Source organism: Corvus kubaryi, unplaced genomic scaffold (assembly GCF_017639235.1).
Source record: "Corvus kubaryi isolate FWS band 111438036 unplaced genomic scaffold, C.kubaryi_AGA036_p1.0 37308, whole genome shotgun sequence".
NCBI classification, from domain to species: domain Eukaryota; kingdom Metazoa; phylum Chordata; class Aves; order Passeriformes; family Corvidae; genus Corvus; species Corvus kubaryi.
The window spans coordinates 22,221,191-22,239,065 of record NW_024581096.1 but is presented as its reverse complement, the minus strand read 5'-3'; the positions used below and the strand labels follow the sequence as shown (position 1 = coordinate 22,239,065).

General features: G+C 42.0%; 1 protein-coding gene across 3 annotated transcripts in view; it reads left to right on the top strand.

Moving 5' to 3' along the window:
• CMYA5 (cardiomyopathy associated 5) overlaps positions 1 to 17,875 on the top strand; it is a 47,022-nt gene that overhangs the window by 2,436 nt on the left and 26,711 nt on the right. For all 3 annotated transcript variants that reach the window (XR_006016192.1, XM_042028857.1, XM_042028858.1), the window contains exon 2: positions 6,064 to 16,552. Coding sequence is in view for 2 of the 3 variants with exons in the window: in XM_042028857.1 (XP_041884791.1) it covers positions 6,064 to 16,552 (10,489 nt within the window). In the remaining variant the exon portion in view is untranslated. The remainder of the gene's footprint in view (positions 1 to 6,063; positions 16,553 to 17,875) is intronic.

Here is a 17,875-nt window from a genome sequence, read left to right as displayed (position 1 = left end):
CTCCCAATTATATTAACACAGCAGAGCTTATCCTTAACTGTTTTACTAATAAACAGGTCAGAGTCTACCAGACAGGTTTTTAACTGCTATGCTAAGTGGTAACTGAGCATATTTAAGCTGATTCGTTTAATTAGGTTAAAGGAGATGTAAAATTTCAGGTTTGGCACAAATGTAGTGACTGCACCAAGCACTCAGCAACAGCTTAGAAAAGTTAAATAAAACGGACTCTTTAATTGCTTAGATGTTGTCACAAATACCAGCAGGGTTGTTGAGCTTCAGGCCTCCTCCTGTGGTGAATGCCTGAGCAGAGCTCCTGGCAAGAACAGGCAGGTTGAGCCCCTGGGACATACCTACTCAAGCTGTGAGCTAATTATTTGTTGACAAACAGGTTTTCAAGCCCCATTGCAGAACAGATTTTTTTGAGTGCATGGGCTTTGAAAACGTATCTTAGAGGAAGTGTAACTAATATGCAAACTGAAGGCAGCTTGTCCTGGACCCTGCTGTCATCAACTTATTTTTAACAACCCCAAGTTCTCTGTTGCTTCTGCTTTTCTCCTTTGGATGCAGTTGAGCAGCACCTGGTTGTGCAAATCAGTGGGAAAGTCCCCACTGGCTCCTATTTCCACCTTTCAAGCACATTAAATAGCCTCATACCTATTTTATATGAGAGTCATGCAGCAAGATGACTGCCCCAAGGTCAGGAAGCACCTCTGTGAAACAAGAAGAGCCCTGGTGTTTCTCTGAGACACTGGCCCCTGAGCTCTGACCAAACCGCTCTGCTTCCACACTGCGCAGCAGCTGCAACAAATAAAATCCCAAAAACTGCAGCAGAACTTATGTTACAACTTGTCCCAAAATTACAAGGCATGCATGTAAAAGGCAGAAGAGTTTGGGTTTAATGTCTTTATTACCCTTATTAATGCAATGTTTAAATAATTTGGTTTCCTATAATTGTTTTTTTGTATAAATAATGAAACTAACATGCAGCATCAGAACCTATTAAAAAGGTGGGATAAGGGCTTCGTATCCTTGTCAGCATAAAACCCCCACTGATCTGTATAGGACCCATACAATATTTTCTTGCCTTTGGGCATTTTACTATCTGGGATAGATGATCGTGGCAGATGACTTCTGTTCCTAGCTCCATGTATCCAATTAATCACCTAAAAAGGGAAAATATTTTTAAAGTGCGTACTGTGTTCTTTAAAGCAAACATGAGTATGAAGTTAACAGTTCTAATTTTTGTGTTGGTAATGGTGAAAATTAAGTCTAACAGTAGTAAAATTGTTTACCATTTAACTGGTTTACATACCCACTGGAGTATCTGTATCTCTAACAAATGTATGATGGGTGAGCTGTTCTGACACAGTTCTGTCTTTCAGACCATTCTCAGCTGATTTCCTTCTACAGTGGCAAGGTCTCTAGATGTGTCTTTGTGCAGGTTTTACATAAAAAAGGCTCTGCAGCTAATTTAAGTGTTTCCTGACAGCTTGTTTGCCTGGAATAGGTAAGGGTTCATTTTATCTGCTCATTTAGTGGTTACCTATAACCAGTAGGTGGGGAGAAAAATGGGGAGAAAGTCCTTGAGTCCTTGAGTTTTTTCTTTAATGAAGCAGTCATTCCACAAGATCAGAGGTATGTAAGCTTTAGAGACAAGTCTACTTTAGAATGATTGATGAAAATGGGTGTAAAGGGAAGCACAGTGGAGAAGGCATCTTCCTGCTATATGGGGGATGGTGCAGCATCTAGGAGAGCAAAAGACTGGAATGATAGCAAAGGGATGGTGAGAAGAAAGGGGTGGGGAGTACTGGGGATTTCTCATCCAAAAAAAGTTACCATACCCTACCCAAAGCAGAGAAAGACACGGGGAAATGGTGTGTTATTTTAGATACCTCTAGATGAGGCAGTGCCTGACTTGGGCCAGGGTGGAAGGGGCTGGCAGGGCTGTTTTCTGCCACCTAGAGCAGGAGCATGAGCAGGGAAGGCGAGAGAGGTGGAAGTGGGGCTGTGCAGGCCATTTCAAGCATGTCAGGGCAGAGGCTTGAGTGAAAGGTAGCTGAGAGCAGGTGAATGGGGCAGAATGCTGAGGTGGGGGCATTGCAGAGAGGAGGGGTGCAGCCGGCCCCCACTTGCTCCTGCAGTTGGGCACTCCATGTTGTGTTTCTCTTAACCCTTTTGGATAAAACCAACTGAGTCCTTAATAAAGACCTATATTGCAGTAGAGCTCTAAAATAACACTCAGATGTCAAGAAGTTCCCCATTGGGTCTCACCAGTGATTAAATAACTGTGTAAAGGAAGTGTTCCATCCAGACTGAAGTGTTTGCTACCTGTGCTCCCTCTACAACATAGTGGAGAATCCAGAATGCAGGAGCATGGCAGACCTCTGGGGCATGGAAGTGCTGTGGTTTCTCAAGCAGCATCTGATCCTGCAAATGGCAATGCCACTAGGACATACCATGACCTGGTGTCTGGAAAACAGACTAGCACTGCAGCAGGTTGTGTCCCTTCGTATGAGATGGAACAAATCGTGTGAGACTGGCCCAGGTCCTGGCTCCCGGTTACTCATCGTAAAAACCAGCTTTGTAGATGGACAAGCAGCTGTCTTATGCATTTAGATAATAGCTCCTTTGAATTTGGACAGATGCATGAGCCACTCTGTTGCCACAAGAGGAACCATTAACACTGAAAGAAGTTAATAGTAGCTTATCAAGTGGAAGGCTGGGTTTGAAATAGTGTCTTTCTGTAGCTCCCCATTCTCTTAGCCTGATGAGCTATAGCCCTGGGAAATGCAGGACAACAGGCAGAGACCTTGCTGAGCATCCTGATTGCTGTAGGGGAAAAGGGGCACCATGGTAAAGGCAGAAACTATAGATACGTACAGAATCAAAACACAAGCACAGAAAAGTGTTTCCTTCAGTTGGGAAGACAAGCTGGCCAATACCAATTTCCACCACTCCTTTACTGTGACGGAAGTAGGAGCTTTCAGAAAATGATATGTTGTCAGTGCAGACTATGGATGTAGGTTGACATCTTGGTCATTTCAGCTTGTGAGGAATTATGCAGCAAACAGCTACATATTTTTATGATACCAGCAGTGGCAAGGTATGATACAAAGAGGATAAGGAGAGGCTGGGGAGAATTTTAGAAAACTGATAGGCTGGCTACCTCTATTTGTCATAGTAGTGGACAGGTGGATAGACCCCACTCACTGTGTGAACACAACCGCTCCAGCAGCTGGGGAGGTGAAAACTCTTCCCTCATATGATACAAAAAAGAAACATCTGTCCAGCCTGCCAGGCTGGGCTAGAAACCTGAAATCCCAGTGGACACAGCACAGAAGTCACAGGGCTGTGACAAGCAGGAGGAGGCAGTAAGAAAAATCTGGGTTTGAGCTATTATGGCAGGAGGCATAAAACTGGTTGGCAGTGTCTCCAAGAATAATAAAAGGTTTAAGTCAATGTCCTAGAAGTGAAATAACAAGCTGACAATATACATGCCAACAGGAATGGGTGGCAAATGTCTACATGGAAAAAAGACAGCACTGGCTTTTGCCCTGGATGTCAGTGGCTTCATATCTACATTTACTATCTGAAAGACTGCAAACATCTTTCTGCAATAGGAGACACTTCCTCTGACAAGAGAGGGGTCTTTCAGCTACTACTGTGCAGCTTGTAAACAGTTCACAAAAGGGCAGCATTTGGAAGTGTGTCGGAAATAAATGTTTGAGTTCCATGCCTCTCATTCTGGTCTTAAAAGTATAAAAGCACTGTCTCATCACACTGTAGAGGAATATGAACTGTGACAAGTTTGTGACCATGAAAATGAGATAATGATGCAAATAATTCAAGCTTTTTGCATAGGCAGGGCTAGGGCAACCTGTTCGTATTCATTAATATCAGCTCAAGTGGGAGTGCCGCTCGTTCCGCATGAAGATTTATTTAATAGCACCAAGTAGTGCAGAAAAAATAGGTTTAAATATATGAGAGTTATTTAGAAGTTGAAAAATGTAAAAAAAAATAAATTAGTCATCTGTTATTGTGGCCTTAAATAACTGAAATCTTCCTTAGTACTATTGTTATTGATTTTCCTTTTTTTTTTTAATTTAATTTTATTTTGCCATGTCCAAGTAAACTTAATGCCAACTGGCAAAGGAAAAGGTAAGAGAAAAATTGGTATAGATGTGTTTTGCTGTACCTCTTTCTCCAACCTGTAAGTTTTCACCTATGGAGCTAGAGAGTACTACACCAAGGCAGATAATCAGCTGTACATCCTGGGGCTTGTATCTGTTTGAGGGCTGGGTTTGACAGGGACAGGAGGGGATTGGCTAACATGCAATTATTTAGTACTGGACTGTCAGACATGCTTTGGATTGTAGGCCTTCAAGCTGTCCTGCTAGTCACCAACTCCAGGCCAGGCCCATCACCACAACTGGGTTTAAGCCCCATCACTGGAGTTTGATACTGTGTTGTCCCACCACGGCCTGGTCAGGCTATTGTCCCACAGGGTGACTTCAGTCTTCAGTTAGCACCGAGGACATCAGAGATGATCTGTGCCTCAGTCTGCACATACCTGAGCATGGACCAGCCCAGCACAGCCCTTCTTTTTCTGGGCTCTGGGAAGCAAATTCATGGAAAGGTAAGGGCAACACTGCCAGTAGCAGGATTATGTTTCTGTTTCTGTTAGGTACTGAGCAGTTTCACCAAGTGTCCTTTACAAAAAACTTACAGTCCAGAGAGTTTGCTTGATGAAGTGGTTATGACTTTCCACAGGATTTCTTCTCCTCCTTCAAAGACCTCTGCCTTCTGACTGATGCGTGGCACCCTCTGGCGCCGTGCCACCTGCTCCTCAGGGGTGTCCCCGTGCCTCTGCAGCCTGCAGTTATCTCCGGCACCTGGGTGGTGCTGGGCCACAGCCTCTGGCAGTTGGTCAGATGGGTTCTGCTTCTCTGGTCCCTGGTCAGTAGCTAGATTTCTTCACTTTAGCTGAAATGCTTTATGCTAATCAAGGGGAAAGTGACCCTTCCCTCTGTTCAGTGGAAGCAGGATGTTGTATATCCATAGATGTGTGTTCTTCCATGGGCGTGACAGAGACTTCACTGATTCTGCTCTACTGAAGGCTATGGCTTGTCCAATAGATACTCTGCCTTTCTTTCCATCAGCTACAAATTTCCATAAATGAACTACTGTCTACTCAGGAAATATTGGGGTTGAGTTTTGATCACCTTTTCTGTGGTTTTTTTTGATAAATATTGCAACCCTAAAAATACTAAATGCTCTACACATTTTCTTTTAATTGCTTTCGCTAATCTTTACACTCTTAATTTGAAGACTTTGAAGAATTTGAAGTTTTCTAAAACTTCTCAGAAAAGCTTTTATCTAGCATTTTTACTTTTTTAGCTGAGAAATTTGGTTGCAGCATATGATAGTGTATTGATTACACATCATAAGGTTTAAAACTAGCTTTATGAAACACTGCAGCTTCATTTGGGGAGATGTCAGTATATTTTAGTGTTGAATGTATTCTAAATTACTTTGTTAAATATCTAGAGTGCTTAGAGGATGAAACATATGAGAAGACAGTAACAAACTAGTGGATAGACACTGCTGCTTTGAGCATTGTATAATCATTCACACTTGCGCAAAGCAAGTGTGGGTGCTATTAAAGCACTGACAGTATCTTTGAAGTGTTTAATGAAAGGTTTAATTTATACTGTGAGATAAACACACCCTGGAGAATAGCCCCAGAATCAGCTCAATCTCACACAGGCAAAACAAGGTCAGATGAAAGACTGTTCTTCCTGCATTGTCAAGATCATTTAAACACCTCGCCTTCATTGAACTAACCTTGCAACATGCAGTTTTACACAAATACATCTAAAATATAGTTGTGAGATGAAATATGACTTTTCTTATGCTTGTACTTCAAAATTTATGCTTATGCAGTATTTTTACAACTTTGAAAACTATTTTTGCTTTAATGAAAAAGTTCGACATTTTCCTGCAATAATTTAATTTGTTGTGTGTTTTTACAGCTTTTTTTGTTATTTCTTCTTTTGTTTGTAGTTTAAAAGACCTTATCCAAAGTGAAGATGTGAAACCCAAGCTGCAGTACATCATGACTAACCCTTCCTTTTCTATGGTAACATGCCAAAGTGAAGACAGTGGAATAACCTGGGAAACCAACTCGAGCAGATGTTCTACTCCCTGGACCTCAGAAACTAGTACAGCTTCTGATCTTTACAGTATGGAAAGTTCACCAGTAGGTTCTCCTCCAGGAAAAGTTATCTTTATAATGGATGAAGGCAAGATTGTTCGGAAAAGGACACGCAAATCTTCAAACAGGGTGCCGATGGCTACAAGACAGAAGGGAGGCCAGAGCAATAAAAAACGTGACTCTTCTGGAATGCAGAGGCAAGAACCAAGAACTGTTCTAGGAGATGTGCAGGCCTCCATGTTGAATGTAGAGCAGGTGGAAGCACAAGACACAGATGAGGAAATGTTGGACAACAAAGAAGATCTAGAGAATATCGCAGAAGAGCCCGTAAAACGTGCTCCAATAAGATCAATATTTAGGGAGAGCAGACTGAAGAAAGTTGGTCCAATTCTTGGAGGACCAGTACAAGCTAGAATCCAGCTGTTCAACTCAATTTTTGGAGGGACTGGGCCAGCCCCTGAAACACTGGAGAAAAACAGAAGCCGGAGAAGTAGCTCAGCTTCAGGAGATTCTGAAAAGTTCCTTGAAACATCAGTAAAAGAAAGGCTGCAGAAGTTCGGTTCACTCTCAGAAGCAACACATCCAAAACATTTTCAGGGAGCAAGAAGTAAAATTCTTGAAACACCTTCTGAGAGAAGAAGGAAACAAAGACAACAACTCACAGAAGAAGCAAATCAAAGCTTTTCTTCACCAACACCACCTCTTGAAAAACAGCTTACTAAGAAAAATTACATTTCATCTGAAAATACTGAATCTTATAAAATTAAAGAATCAACTCTTCAACATGAAGAAAGAAAAGACAGACAACCTCTTTTGGAGACTCCAAATCAGGTTTCAGGACACTTGCTGAAGAATGAAGAAGAAGCCAGGAAGCAGCAAAGTCATTCACCTGTGGCCAAAACATCAATAACAGAGTCAACAACCTCCATGTCACTCAAGTCTGATGAGAAACAAGTGCTGCTTCCCTCAGCTGAAAACGCAAACAAGAAGCCAGACCAACCCCTGCTGACAGCATCAGATCATCTGGATGAAGTGAAGAAGCAGGAAGTTCAGCCCATTTCTGCATCACAGTCTGTTTCAGCAGATTTTGTTAATGAACTAGATAGACCACGCTCCCAGCATATTTTACCTACAGAATCCACATCAGAACATCCTGAGAGGGAAACAGAGAAGCCTTACTTACCTGATGATCCATCAGCTAAATCCAAATATTCCACTCTAACTGAAATAAGACAGGAAGATATTATTCCTCAGTCATCAGAAACTCCACAATCTGAGTCTGAACATGAGCTTTTAAGATATTCTGGAAATGAAACAGAGAAGCAAGAAACCAAGTGTCCATCATCAACAACTGCACTGCCAGAGTCAGAGAGTTCAGGTCCAATGTATTCAGCTGAAAGAGAAGAGGGTCAAAAGATCCCACCCTCAGAAACTCAAAGTGTTCATTTGGAGAACCAAACAAAGTCTGAACAAGACTTTTCCCTTCAGGAAACAGATAAGCAAGGAATTAAATTTAAACCACCAATTCCTGAGAATATAGATTCCAAATATTTCAGCATTTCATATCCTACTCATACAGAAACAGAAGAAACACAGAAAACTTCAGCTATAAATAAAGCAGTAGATTTCGATCACTCTGATTTTTCCATTGAAGAAAACAAACAAGCAGAAGGTGGGCAAATGAAGATGGAACATCCAGACCTCTCATATTCCAACGAAGAAACTGGAGAATCAGAGACAACACAGATGGAGACAGAGCATCTGGAATTCTCTTCTCCCAATGAAGAAACAGAGGAATTGAAGGGTGAACAGATGGAGATGGAGCATCCAGACTTCTCCTTTTCCAGGGAAGAAATAGAGGAACCAGGAAGTGCACAGCTAGAGACAGAACTTCCAGATTTCTCATATTCCAAGGAAGAAACAGAGGGATCAGAGAGTGCAATACTGGATACAGACTATCCAGAATTGCTTTTTTCCACAAAAGAAACTGAGAAATTAGGGACATCACAACTGGAGACAGAACATCCAGAATTTTCTTCCAAGGAAGAAACAAAAGAACGAGAGCATGCACAGCTGGAGATGGAGCATCCAGACTTTTCTTTTTCCAGGGAAGAAATGGAAGAATCAGATAGTGTACAGCTGGAGACAGAGCATTCAGATCTATCATATTCCAGAGAAGAAACGTTGGAATCAGAGAGTGCACAGCTGGAGATGGGTCATCCAGACTCTTGTTTTTCTAGGGAAGAAGTGGAAGAACTGCAAAGTGCACAGCTGGAGACAGAGCACTCAGATCTATCATATTCCAGAGAAGAAATGGTGGAATCAGAGAGTGCACAGCTGGAGATGGGTCATCCAGACTCTTGTTTTTCTAGGGAAGAAGTGGAGGAATTGCAAAGTGCACAGCTGGAGACAGAGCACTCAGATCTATCATATTCCAGAGAAGAAATGGTGGAATCAGAGAGTGCACAGCTGGAGATGGGTCATCCAGAATCTTCTTTAACCAAGGAAGTAGTCAAGGAAATGCAAAGTGCACAGCTGGAAATGGATTGTGTTTTGCTTTCCATGGAAGAAACAGAAAACCAAGCATTCAGTTCTTTTGAACTGGAACAGTCTGAAGAAGATAAACAAGAAGAAAAAGAAGAGCTTGCAGTGGTACATTCAGATTTATCATCTTTGATGGAGGAAGCAGAGAAAGAAAACAGTACAGAAATCCAGTTGGCACATTCAGATATATTTGATTCCACCGGAAGGGCTGAGACACAACAAACAGGGTATCTGGAAACAGCATTTTCAGATTTACCATATTCCATGAATGAAACAAAGGAGCAAGAACTGTCACAAAGTGACAAAAGAGAACAGCCACAGCAGGATTCACAGTCTGGAGGTAAGCTGGATTCCTCTGCCATGGCAATGCAAGGAGAAACTACTCGGCTGCAGTCAGAGCATCCAGTTTGGCCACATTCTACCAGAAAAGAACAGGAACGTAAAACTTCACAACTGAAGGTGGAACAGCCAGAGACAACATCTTCCACTGGCAAAACAGAACATCAAAAATTGCAACCAAAGCTGGAACAAACTGATTCACTGTATTCCCACGGAGAAACGGTACAAGAAGCTGTACAAAGAAACGTTGAAGGTTCAGAGCCATCATGTTTCACTAGTGAAGCAGAGCAACATGAAAATGTACAAGTAGTTTCAGAAAAGAAGGATTTATCATTTATCACTGGAGAAGTCATGCAAAAAGGAGTGGAGTCAGAAACTTTGGGGTCACAACTGATTGACAGAGCAAAGCCCTGGGAAATGCCACAAATGGAGCAGGAGCAGTCTTTTCCTTCCTGTTCCGCTGCTGGTACTCAGCAACAGGAAACACCACCACTGACCGTGCCCCAGCCAGATGTTTCATGGTCCTTTGGCAGAATGGAACAAGATACAGTACAAAGAGAGGTGAAACAGCAGGAAACAGATCGACAAGAAGCTGTGCAAATGGAAACAGAGTATTCAGATATTTCAGAAAGCCTGGGTAAAGAGGAGTCACAGGTTATAGACCAAATTAATTTGGCACAAATAGCTCGACCAGGGTTAGTGCATCCATCTTTGCCATATTCCTTCAGTAAGCAAATGGAAGAAGAAATGCAAACAGAGACAGCATATCCAGAAAAAACGTTTTATGTAAGTTCAGAAACAGAGAAGGAAATCATACAATACGAATCACAGCAACAAGAAATAGTACATCCAGAGCTAGAGCAAACATTTTTGCCTTCTTCCAGTGAAAAAGAAGCTCCACTGGAAATGGAAATAACTTCAGAATATTCAGATTTGACATGTTCCTCTCATAATCAAGAAAAAATGTTGAAAACCCCAACCTTACCACTCCATTTGAAGCAACGAACCACTGAACAAGTAATGATGGAACATCCAGCTTTTTCATGTGACAGTGGTGAATCAAAACAAGGTGACATTGTAGAACAGGAGTCAGGACATCCAGAGCTCTCATACTCCATGGGAGAAACTCAGCAAAAATCAGAACATTTGGATTCACAAGGAAGCCTGAGTGAAGCAGCACAAGATAAAAGTATGGAAGTAGAATCTCAATACCCAAATCTGTCATGTTCTGATGTCCAAGGAAACCTGCAAGAAACTCCACAAATGGATTCAAAATATTCAGATTTATCATTTTCCTTTGGTGAAGGCAAAGAACAATCAACTCCAAAGTTTGAGTCTAAACATCAAGAATTGCCTAAAGTAGCTAGAAAAAGAGCTTCTCCAGCAACTGCACAAATAGAGTCAAAACATCCAGAAATTGCACCGTGGGAAATGAAGCATCCTGATTTGTCACATTCCACTGGTGAGACAAGCCAGGAAGAAGTAGCACCATTGGATCAAAAACACAGAAAACTTTCTTTTGGCAGAGAAAAACAGCAGAAAGCCACAAAGCAGCAGTTAGAGCAAGAAAAGTTACCACATCCTCCTGATAACATAGAACATAGAACTTTAGAACGTACCCAGGAGGGCTTGGAACAACCAGATTTATCATTTTCCATTGATAGCCCAGATGATGAAATTACACCACCAGAGACAGAGCACACTGGTGTGGTATCTCCTCTGGACAACACAGAAGTACAACGAAGAGTACATCAGGAAACAGAGCAAACTTATCCCTTTGGACAAATGGAAGAGGTAACAGTTCAGCCAGAAGAGGAATTTTCACATTTGTCACCTTCTGTGGGTACAGCAGAGGAAACAGAAATGGCAGAACCGGGGCAGGAACATCCTGATCTGCCTTACTCTGTTTTCAAAGTTGAAGGGCTACAAACATCACAGCTGAAATCTGAACACCCTGGTCTAGCACGTTCCCTCAGCAAGGTGCAGGAAACAATCCAGCTGGGATTGGAAGAGCCAGGTGCATTGTATAGTCATGACAAAATGGAGCAACTCCCACCTGCACAGCTGGAGCCAGGCTATGCAAGCTGGGCACCCCTGGCCACGGAAGTGGGGAAACAAGGGAGAGAGCACACAACTGTGGAATGCTCTAAAAAGGAACTGTCTGTCTGCAGAGCAGAGCATCCACAAGCTGCAAAGGAGAAACAAAGAGCTCTGGATACACCATCCCAGAGTGGAGAAATGGAGCAAAGAGAAATGCTAAAAGCAGAGGCAAAGCATCCTGATTCATTGCATTCCATTGACAAAGAAAAGCCACAAGGAACTGCACAACCAGTGTTAGAAAAATCAGATCTGTCATCTTGGCCTGGCACAACAGAGAAAGGACAAACTGCTGAAGAGGAGAAGGCAGCCTTCTTGCATTCTTTCAAAAAAGCTGCACAAGGCGAGAAAGCACGGACAGAATTGGGACATTCAGAATTATGTCATTCTCTTAGTGAGGCAGAACAAGAAACTTTAAATGCAAAATCACACCATTCGGATTTATCTGCTGGCAGACTAGAACACCACGAAATCATACAGCCAGAGGCAGAAATAATGGATTTATCATGTTCAGTTGGTGAAACACAGCAAACTCAAATTGCTGATGAGGATTTGGAGTGCCTGGATTTATTTCATTCCACTGGCACAGTGCAGCAAGAAAAGATTCAACCAGAGAAAGAACAGACAAATGAGTTTTCATCCTCTCTCAGTAAAGCAGAACAATGGAAAGATGCACAAATGCAGGCAGAACACCCTGAGCTGCAGTGCTCTATGGAGGAAACAGAAGGACTGCAAAAATCCCAAGCAAAATCACAATATGCAGATTTGTCCTTCTCTGTTGGCACAGCAGAACCTCATAAAACAACACAGCCAGAGTTGAAAGAACAGAGTTTGTTGCATTCATTTGTCAAAACAAAGCCATCATGGGCTGCCCTACCAGAGTCTGAACATTCAAATGTCATGGAGGCCACAGGCAAAGTACTGCACATGGATTTGTCCTCTTCTGTTAGTGAAGAAAAACAAAGTGCACAGCTGGAGGTCAAACAGGAGAGGGGAACCTATACATTACAGCCAGAGGAAATAGTACAACTAAAATTGAAACAACCAGTGTTTTCAAGTCCTCGTGGCATGGAACAGCAACGAAATACATTCCCAGTGGAAGGGGAATTCCCAAACTTCTTCTATTCCTCTGGCAAAACACAAAAACAGGACACTGCACAAGCAGAGTTCACGCCTTCTGATTTTTTGTATTCCACAGGAAAATCAGAGCAGTTGCAACCAGAACAGCTGAATTCAAAACATCCAGATTTGTCATACTCTCTTGGCAAAGCAGAGACTCACGGAATAAAGCCACTAGATTTATCATACTCCTATGGCAAGGCAGAGCAACCACAGACTGCCCAGCTGGAGCATCCAGAGATAGGATATTTCACTGGTGAAACAAAGTGGAGGGATGGGGTCCAACCTGAACAGCCATGTGTTAGTCTGCAGTCCTCTGAGGTTGAAACAGAGCAGCCGGAAACACCTTCTGTATCACATACCTTTGTCAGGACCGAGGAGCAGGGAACTGCACAACCAGCCTTCAAACAATCAGATTTATTAAGTCCTATTGACAAAGCAGAAAAGCATGAAATGCCCCCACTGAGAGCAGGACATTCACAGAAGCGAGACACTGGTGTTCCTTCATCTTCAAGTGCTCAGCTGGAAAGTGAACAACAAAATTTATCATTTTCCACTGAGGAAGCAGACAGCCACAAAATTCAACCATATTCATCTCTTACTGAACAAACAGTGTCTGTACCTTTGGGTGCTTCACACACTGTTTCTGAAATAAGCCCTGAAGGAAGTCCAAAATCTTCACCTCTAACTGGAGGCTCATCCCCCAAACATTTAGAAACATCTTACTCCCGCTGTAAAACAGAGCACTCAGAAACTGCCCAGCCTGAGCCAGGATCCTTTTTTGCAAGAAAAGCAGAGAATACAGAAAGTCTTCTATGTTTGCCTGTAGCTGCAGAGTCTGAGGTTGAATGTGAAATTTTGGCTGAAGCTGAGAGAGAACAGACTCCACATTACTTTCACACAGCTATACAATTGGAATCTGAACAACTAAATTTATCATATTCTACAGATAAGACAGACACTCTGGAAAGTCAAGATTACTTGACTGTACCTTCAAAACTGCAGTCTAAACCTTCAGTTCCATTTTATTCAGCTGACGAAACATGTCAGCAAGAAGTTCCACCTTATTCAAAACCAGTCTCTGAATACTTGGTTCCCACACGGTCCCTTGCTGAACAAGAAAAGCAAAATATGCAGCCACTTATTACCCAGCCCATACAATCAGAGTGTGAAGATGTAATTCCACCACACAATGAAAAACAACTGCAAAAAATTCAGCTCAGTTCACCTGAAACAGCAAGCTTGATGACAGTGCACTTGGAGAGTATGTCTCGAGTGCAAGACCAAGACCAGCTAGAATCTCGTTTGTTGGACACCATATATTTGTCTCCAGACCAACTAAGAAGTTCCCCCAAATTCACTACTGAGCAATATGAACAAGAAATGCAACCCGATGTACAGACAGTGCCAAGGTCAGTGAGCACAGAGTCAAAGGTGACCGGTGTAGCAGACCAGCAAGCAGTGTCATCAGAGTCATCTCAATCTTTTCATAAATTTCCAGGAAAGTCAGAACTTGAAAAGTCAGTATCAGTGGCTTTCACTGATGATGAAGAGAAACAAAATACCCCACCATCTTTATCTGATGTAGCAGACATGCTTGGAAAGCAATCTAGCAAAGCTTCAGGCCTTTATACTGAAGGAGGGCATAGATGTGAAATGCAATGTTTTGAAGACCAAAAGCATATAACCTTGGAGCATCTGGGAGCAGTTTCATCAGACCTTGTTCATGAAACTGTGAGACACAAAACTCAGCATTATTCTGGTGAATGGGGCAGCCCTTCTTCAGCAGAGATTAAGTCCCTTAGCTCCAGTTCTGAAGAAAAGCAGAAACCAGATACTCCATCTTTTGGGCTGGCTAGCTGGCTGGTAGAAGAGGTGAAAGCTCGCTCAGCTAGTCCAATAGGGGCTGTGGATACAGACTCACAAGGAATTCAGCTTTCTCCAAATGAAGCTTCTGATTTTGGATCAAAACAATTCCCAGCTGGAAGTGATACAGAACTTACAGTTCATGGGACTACAGAGACTAAGAGACATAGATTTAGAGTTTCTGAATCAGCGTCAAATAAATTTCCTCCCAGGAAGTCCTCAGACACTAGTCCCAAAACGCAAAGGTATGATTTACCATCTCTGGTAGGGGATAATCAAGGTCCAGATAAACTTCTGGACCATGAAACTAGTACTTCAATCCCGACAAAAATTGAAGCAATGCAACACCTGGAGGTAGGAAAAATGTCTGAAGTGCCTGAACATTACCTGAGAGAAGAGGAAAAAATGCAACATGCAAGTGCTGTAGAAGACAGTCAGCATACTCCAGAGACTACTGAACAAAAAGACCTATTTAATATCATTTCAGAAGGTTATGAAATACTCAATATTCACGCACCTACACATATTTCTTCTGTTGATCAAGAAGAAAGTAAACACATGCCTGATAAATTAGAATACTTGGAAACAAATACTTCATTTAGAAGAAAATTAGGTGATGATGGCCAGACAGCCCTAAGTTCTGGAAGAACCACAGAAATTTCAGAAAGCTCAGTATTGGGAAAGACTGAAACCTATGAACTAATAGAATCAGTCAAAAAGGATGATGTTGAGGAAACTGGAGAAACTCAACAAGAAAACCTCCTGTTGCCAGAAAACAATAATTATGCAATGCTGGATCCTAATAATGGTACTGCTGATATGGATTATTTTGAAAAATACACATTGATTGATGATAAATCCTCAATTCAGCCACAATTTGAAAGACAAATTTCATTGTCTCCTGTGACAGAAGATCCTAATGAATCAATGGAAGAAGCCAAATCTTTTAAAGAAAGTACTGAGGTAGATACTTCGGAAGAGTTTTCCTTGCTTGAGGACCTGGATGAAGTCTTTTATGGTACCATAAAAGGAGAAAGCAAAACACAGTTCTATGCAGAGGCTTCAAGACCTTTACCACTGCAGAAATCAGTTGATTCTAGCAGTAAAAGCTTTACAAATGTAGAAGAACAGAAGTCACCAGGGACCCCACTCTTTGATTCAGAAGGAGGAGTGCTAGAACGATCTCTCTTGTTCCCTACCACTGTTGCTGCAGTTAACCCAGAGCTTTTAGAGGAGCCACCTGCTCTGTCATTTTTATACAAGGACCTCTATGCGGAAGCAGTAGGAGAAAAGACAAAGGATGAGACTCCCTCTGATGAAGAAAGTGGTAATTCTAATGCGTCTTTCCCTAGTAGAAATTCAGACACAGATGATGGAACTGGAATGTATTTTGAAAAATACATTCTTAAAGATGAAATTCCAAGTAAGGCCATAGGGCCTCAAAAAGATCAGATACCAGAAGATGAATCCTTTAGTGGAGGAATTTTGGTTTGGAGTTCAGAGAACAAGCAGGAGCAGGGATTTGGTGATTTTCCTGAGGTTCTGTCAGAAAGAGGTGTTATGGAGAGAGACAAAATTCAGGTTGACAGCAACATTCAAGCAACAGTTTGCAAGCCAATGCATGCCATTCCTTTTGGAAGCAAAACAGTTCTTTCAGGTGTAAGAACTGATACCACTGAACAAAGAGAAGAAGAAAATGTATCAGTAGAAACAACTGAAGAGTTTCCAGAGCAGTCAAGTCAACAAGCATACACTCAACGAGTGGATTATCAGGGAGCCATGTATCAAGAAGCTGGCACTAAGCAGGAAGAACGGCAAGATATAACAGCAGTTCCTCAAATGGAAAAGTATGTTCCGTATGTCAGGGCTCCCACTGAAGACAGTGCAGATGATCAGTATACTCAGGAACATCTGTCCTGTGTCCCTACCATTCGGCAAACAGAGAATCCAGACTTGCAAATAGAGGAGCAGCACCCTGATGTTTATGAAGATCTTGCTGAGTCAATGGACTATGATGTGATTACACAAGAAGAGCTTTTGCAAGATGAAATATCGTCTCAATTTACACACGAGGAGCTATTATTTGAAGACAGGGACTCCTTTGATCATGCTGCTGATAGTTATGAATTTGTTAATGAGCCAGAACAAAGAATACCTGTTGAGCTTGAAGATTCAGGCTTTGTGGTGATGTATCCTGAAAAATCAGCAATGAACATTCCTCAAGTTGAAAGCCCACAAAGAGAACTGAAGAAAGCACAAGCAGACACTTACTGTTACCACTGCAAATGCCCAATATCTGCTATTGACAAGCTTTTTGGAGAGCATAAAGACCATGAAGTCACAACACTAGATGATGCTGCAACCAAGATGAAGGTAAGAATTAATCCTGGTAAGAAAAGGAGCTACTAAGGCTAATTTTTTCAGTCCTCTTGCATTGTCAAGGGCAGAGGCTTCAAAGAGCAGTCCAGACGCCAAGTTGCAGTATCTATAAAATACAAACTATTCCTAAACACCTGTTAGAGATCTTGAAGGGAGACTATCTTACTAACGTATTCTCTGGAGTCCCAGGCTTGCCAAGCTGGTGTTTTAATTTATTCAGAAGCTTGAATGGCCTTGTTTATACATAGTTGTTACCAGACTTTTCATCTTTCAGTCCTCTTATCTGTGTAAGTTTGTTCTGGTTTTGATATGTAGGGGGAGAAATGGGAAGAACGTTGTTTCTATGAAAATAAAACTTGAGTAACAGCAGCTCACTTCACTTGACAAGGTATAGAAGCCTCCATATGTGGAGACCAGTATCACCATAAAGAGTTCCCTGTCTCACCTACATGCGTTGGTTGCTGGGAGGTGTTAGACAAATTACACTGCACAATTTTGTGTAAGTGCCAACCTGTTTTCTGTTCCATTCATTTTCATCTGCAAGACGGCCTTAAACTGGAGAGGGATGTTTAACAAGAGCAGGTACTGACAGGACAAGGGGGAATGTCTTTAAATTGAAAGGGGGCAGGTTCTTGTTAGACATAAGGAAAAAAATTCTTCACTGTGAGGGTGGTGCGACAGTGGAACAGGTTGTCCAGAGAAGTTGTGGATGCCCCACCACTGGAAGTGTTCAAGGCCAGGCTGGATGGGGCTCTGAGCAACCTGGTCTAATGGAATGTGTCCCTGCCCATGGCAAGGAAATTGGAACTACATGGTCTTTAAGGCTCCTTCCAACCCAAATCATTGTGATCTGTGCTAATAGCTTTGTAGTGTCAGCACAGGTAGGAGTTTATGAAGTCCTACTTCTTGCCACTATCTCTAAGCTGCTCCCTCTTAAAAGACAGATAAAATGCCCTCCATTTCGGTAGGCTAGTCCATTGCTACCAATACTAGTGAAAATGCTTTTTCTATGGAAGCTATTTTCATTAAAGTGAAGTTCTACTTGTGAAAACAACATGAGTGTGATAGCTCACTTCTCCCATATCAGATCTGTTCCTGTACAAGTGAACATATCATACAGGTGTTCCTTTCTTGGTTACCAGCTATTTACTCTCACCGCAGTAAATGTGAGGTGAAAGGTGACAGTCTTGGCGACAAATGAAAGGTGAGGTCTCTTTCTTGGCACATTTTCATTTGAAAGAAATACAGATTTTATGTCATTTCACTGAAATTCCAGAAGAGCTTGTATTGGTAGTATTTATGTAATCTTTATGTTAC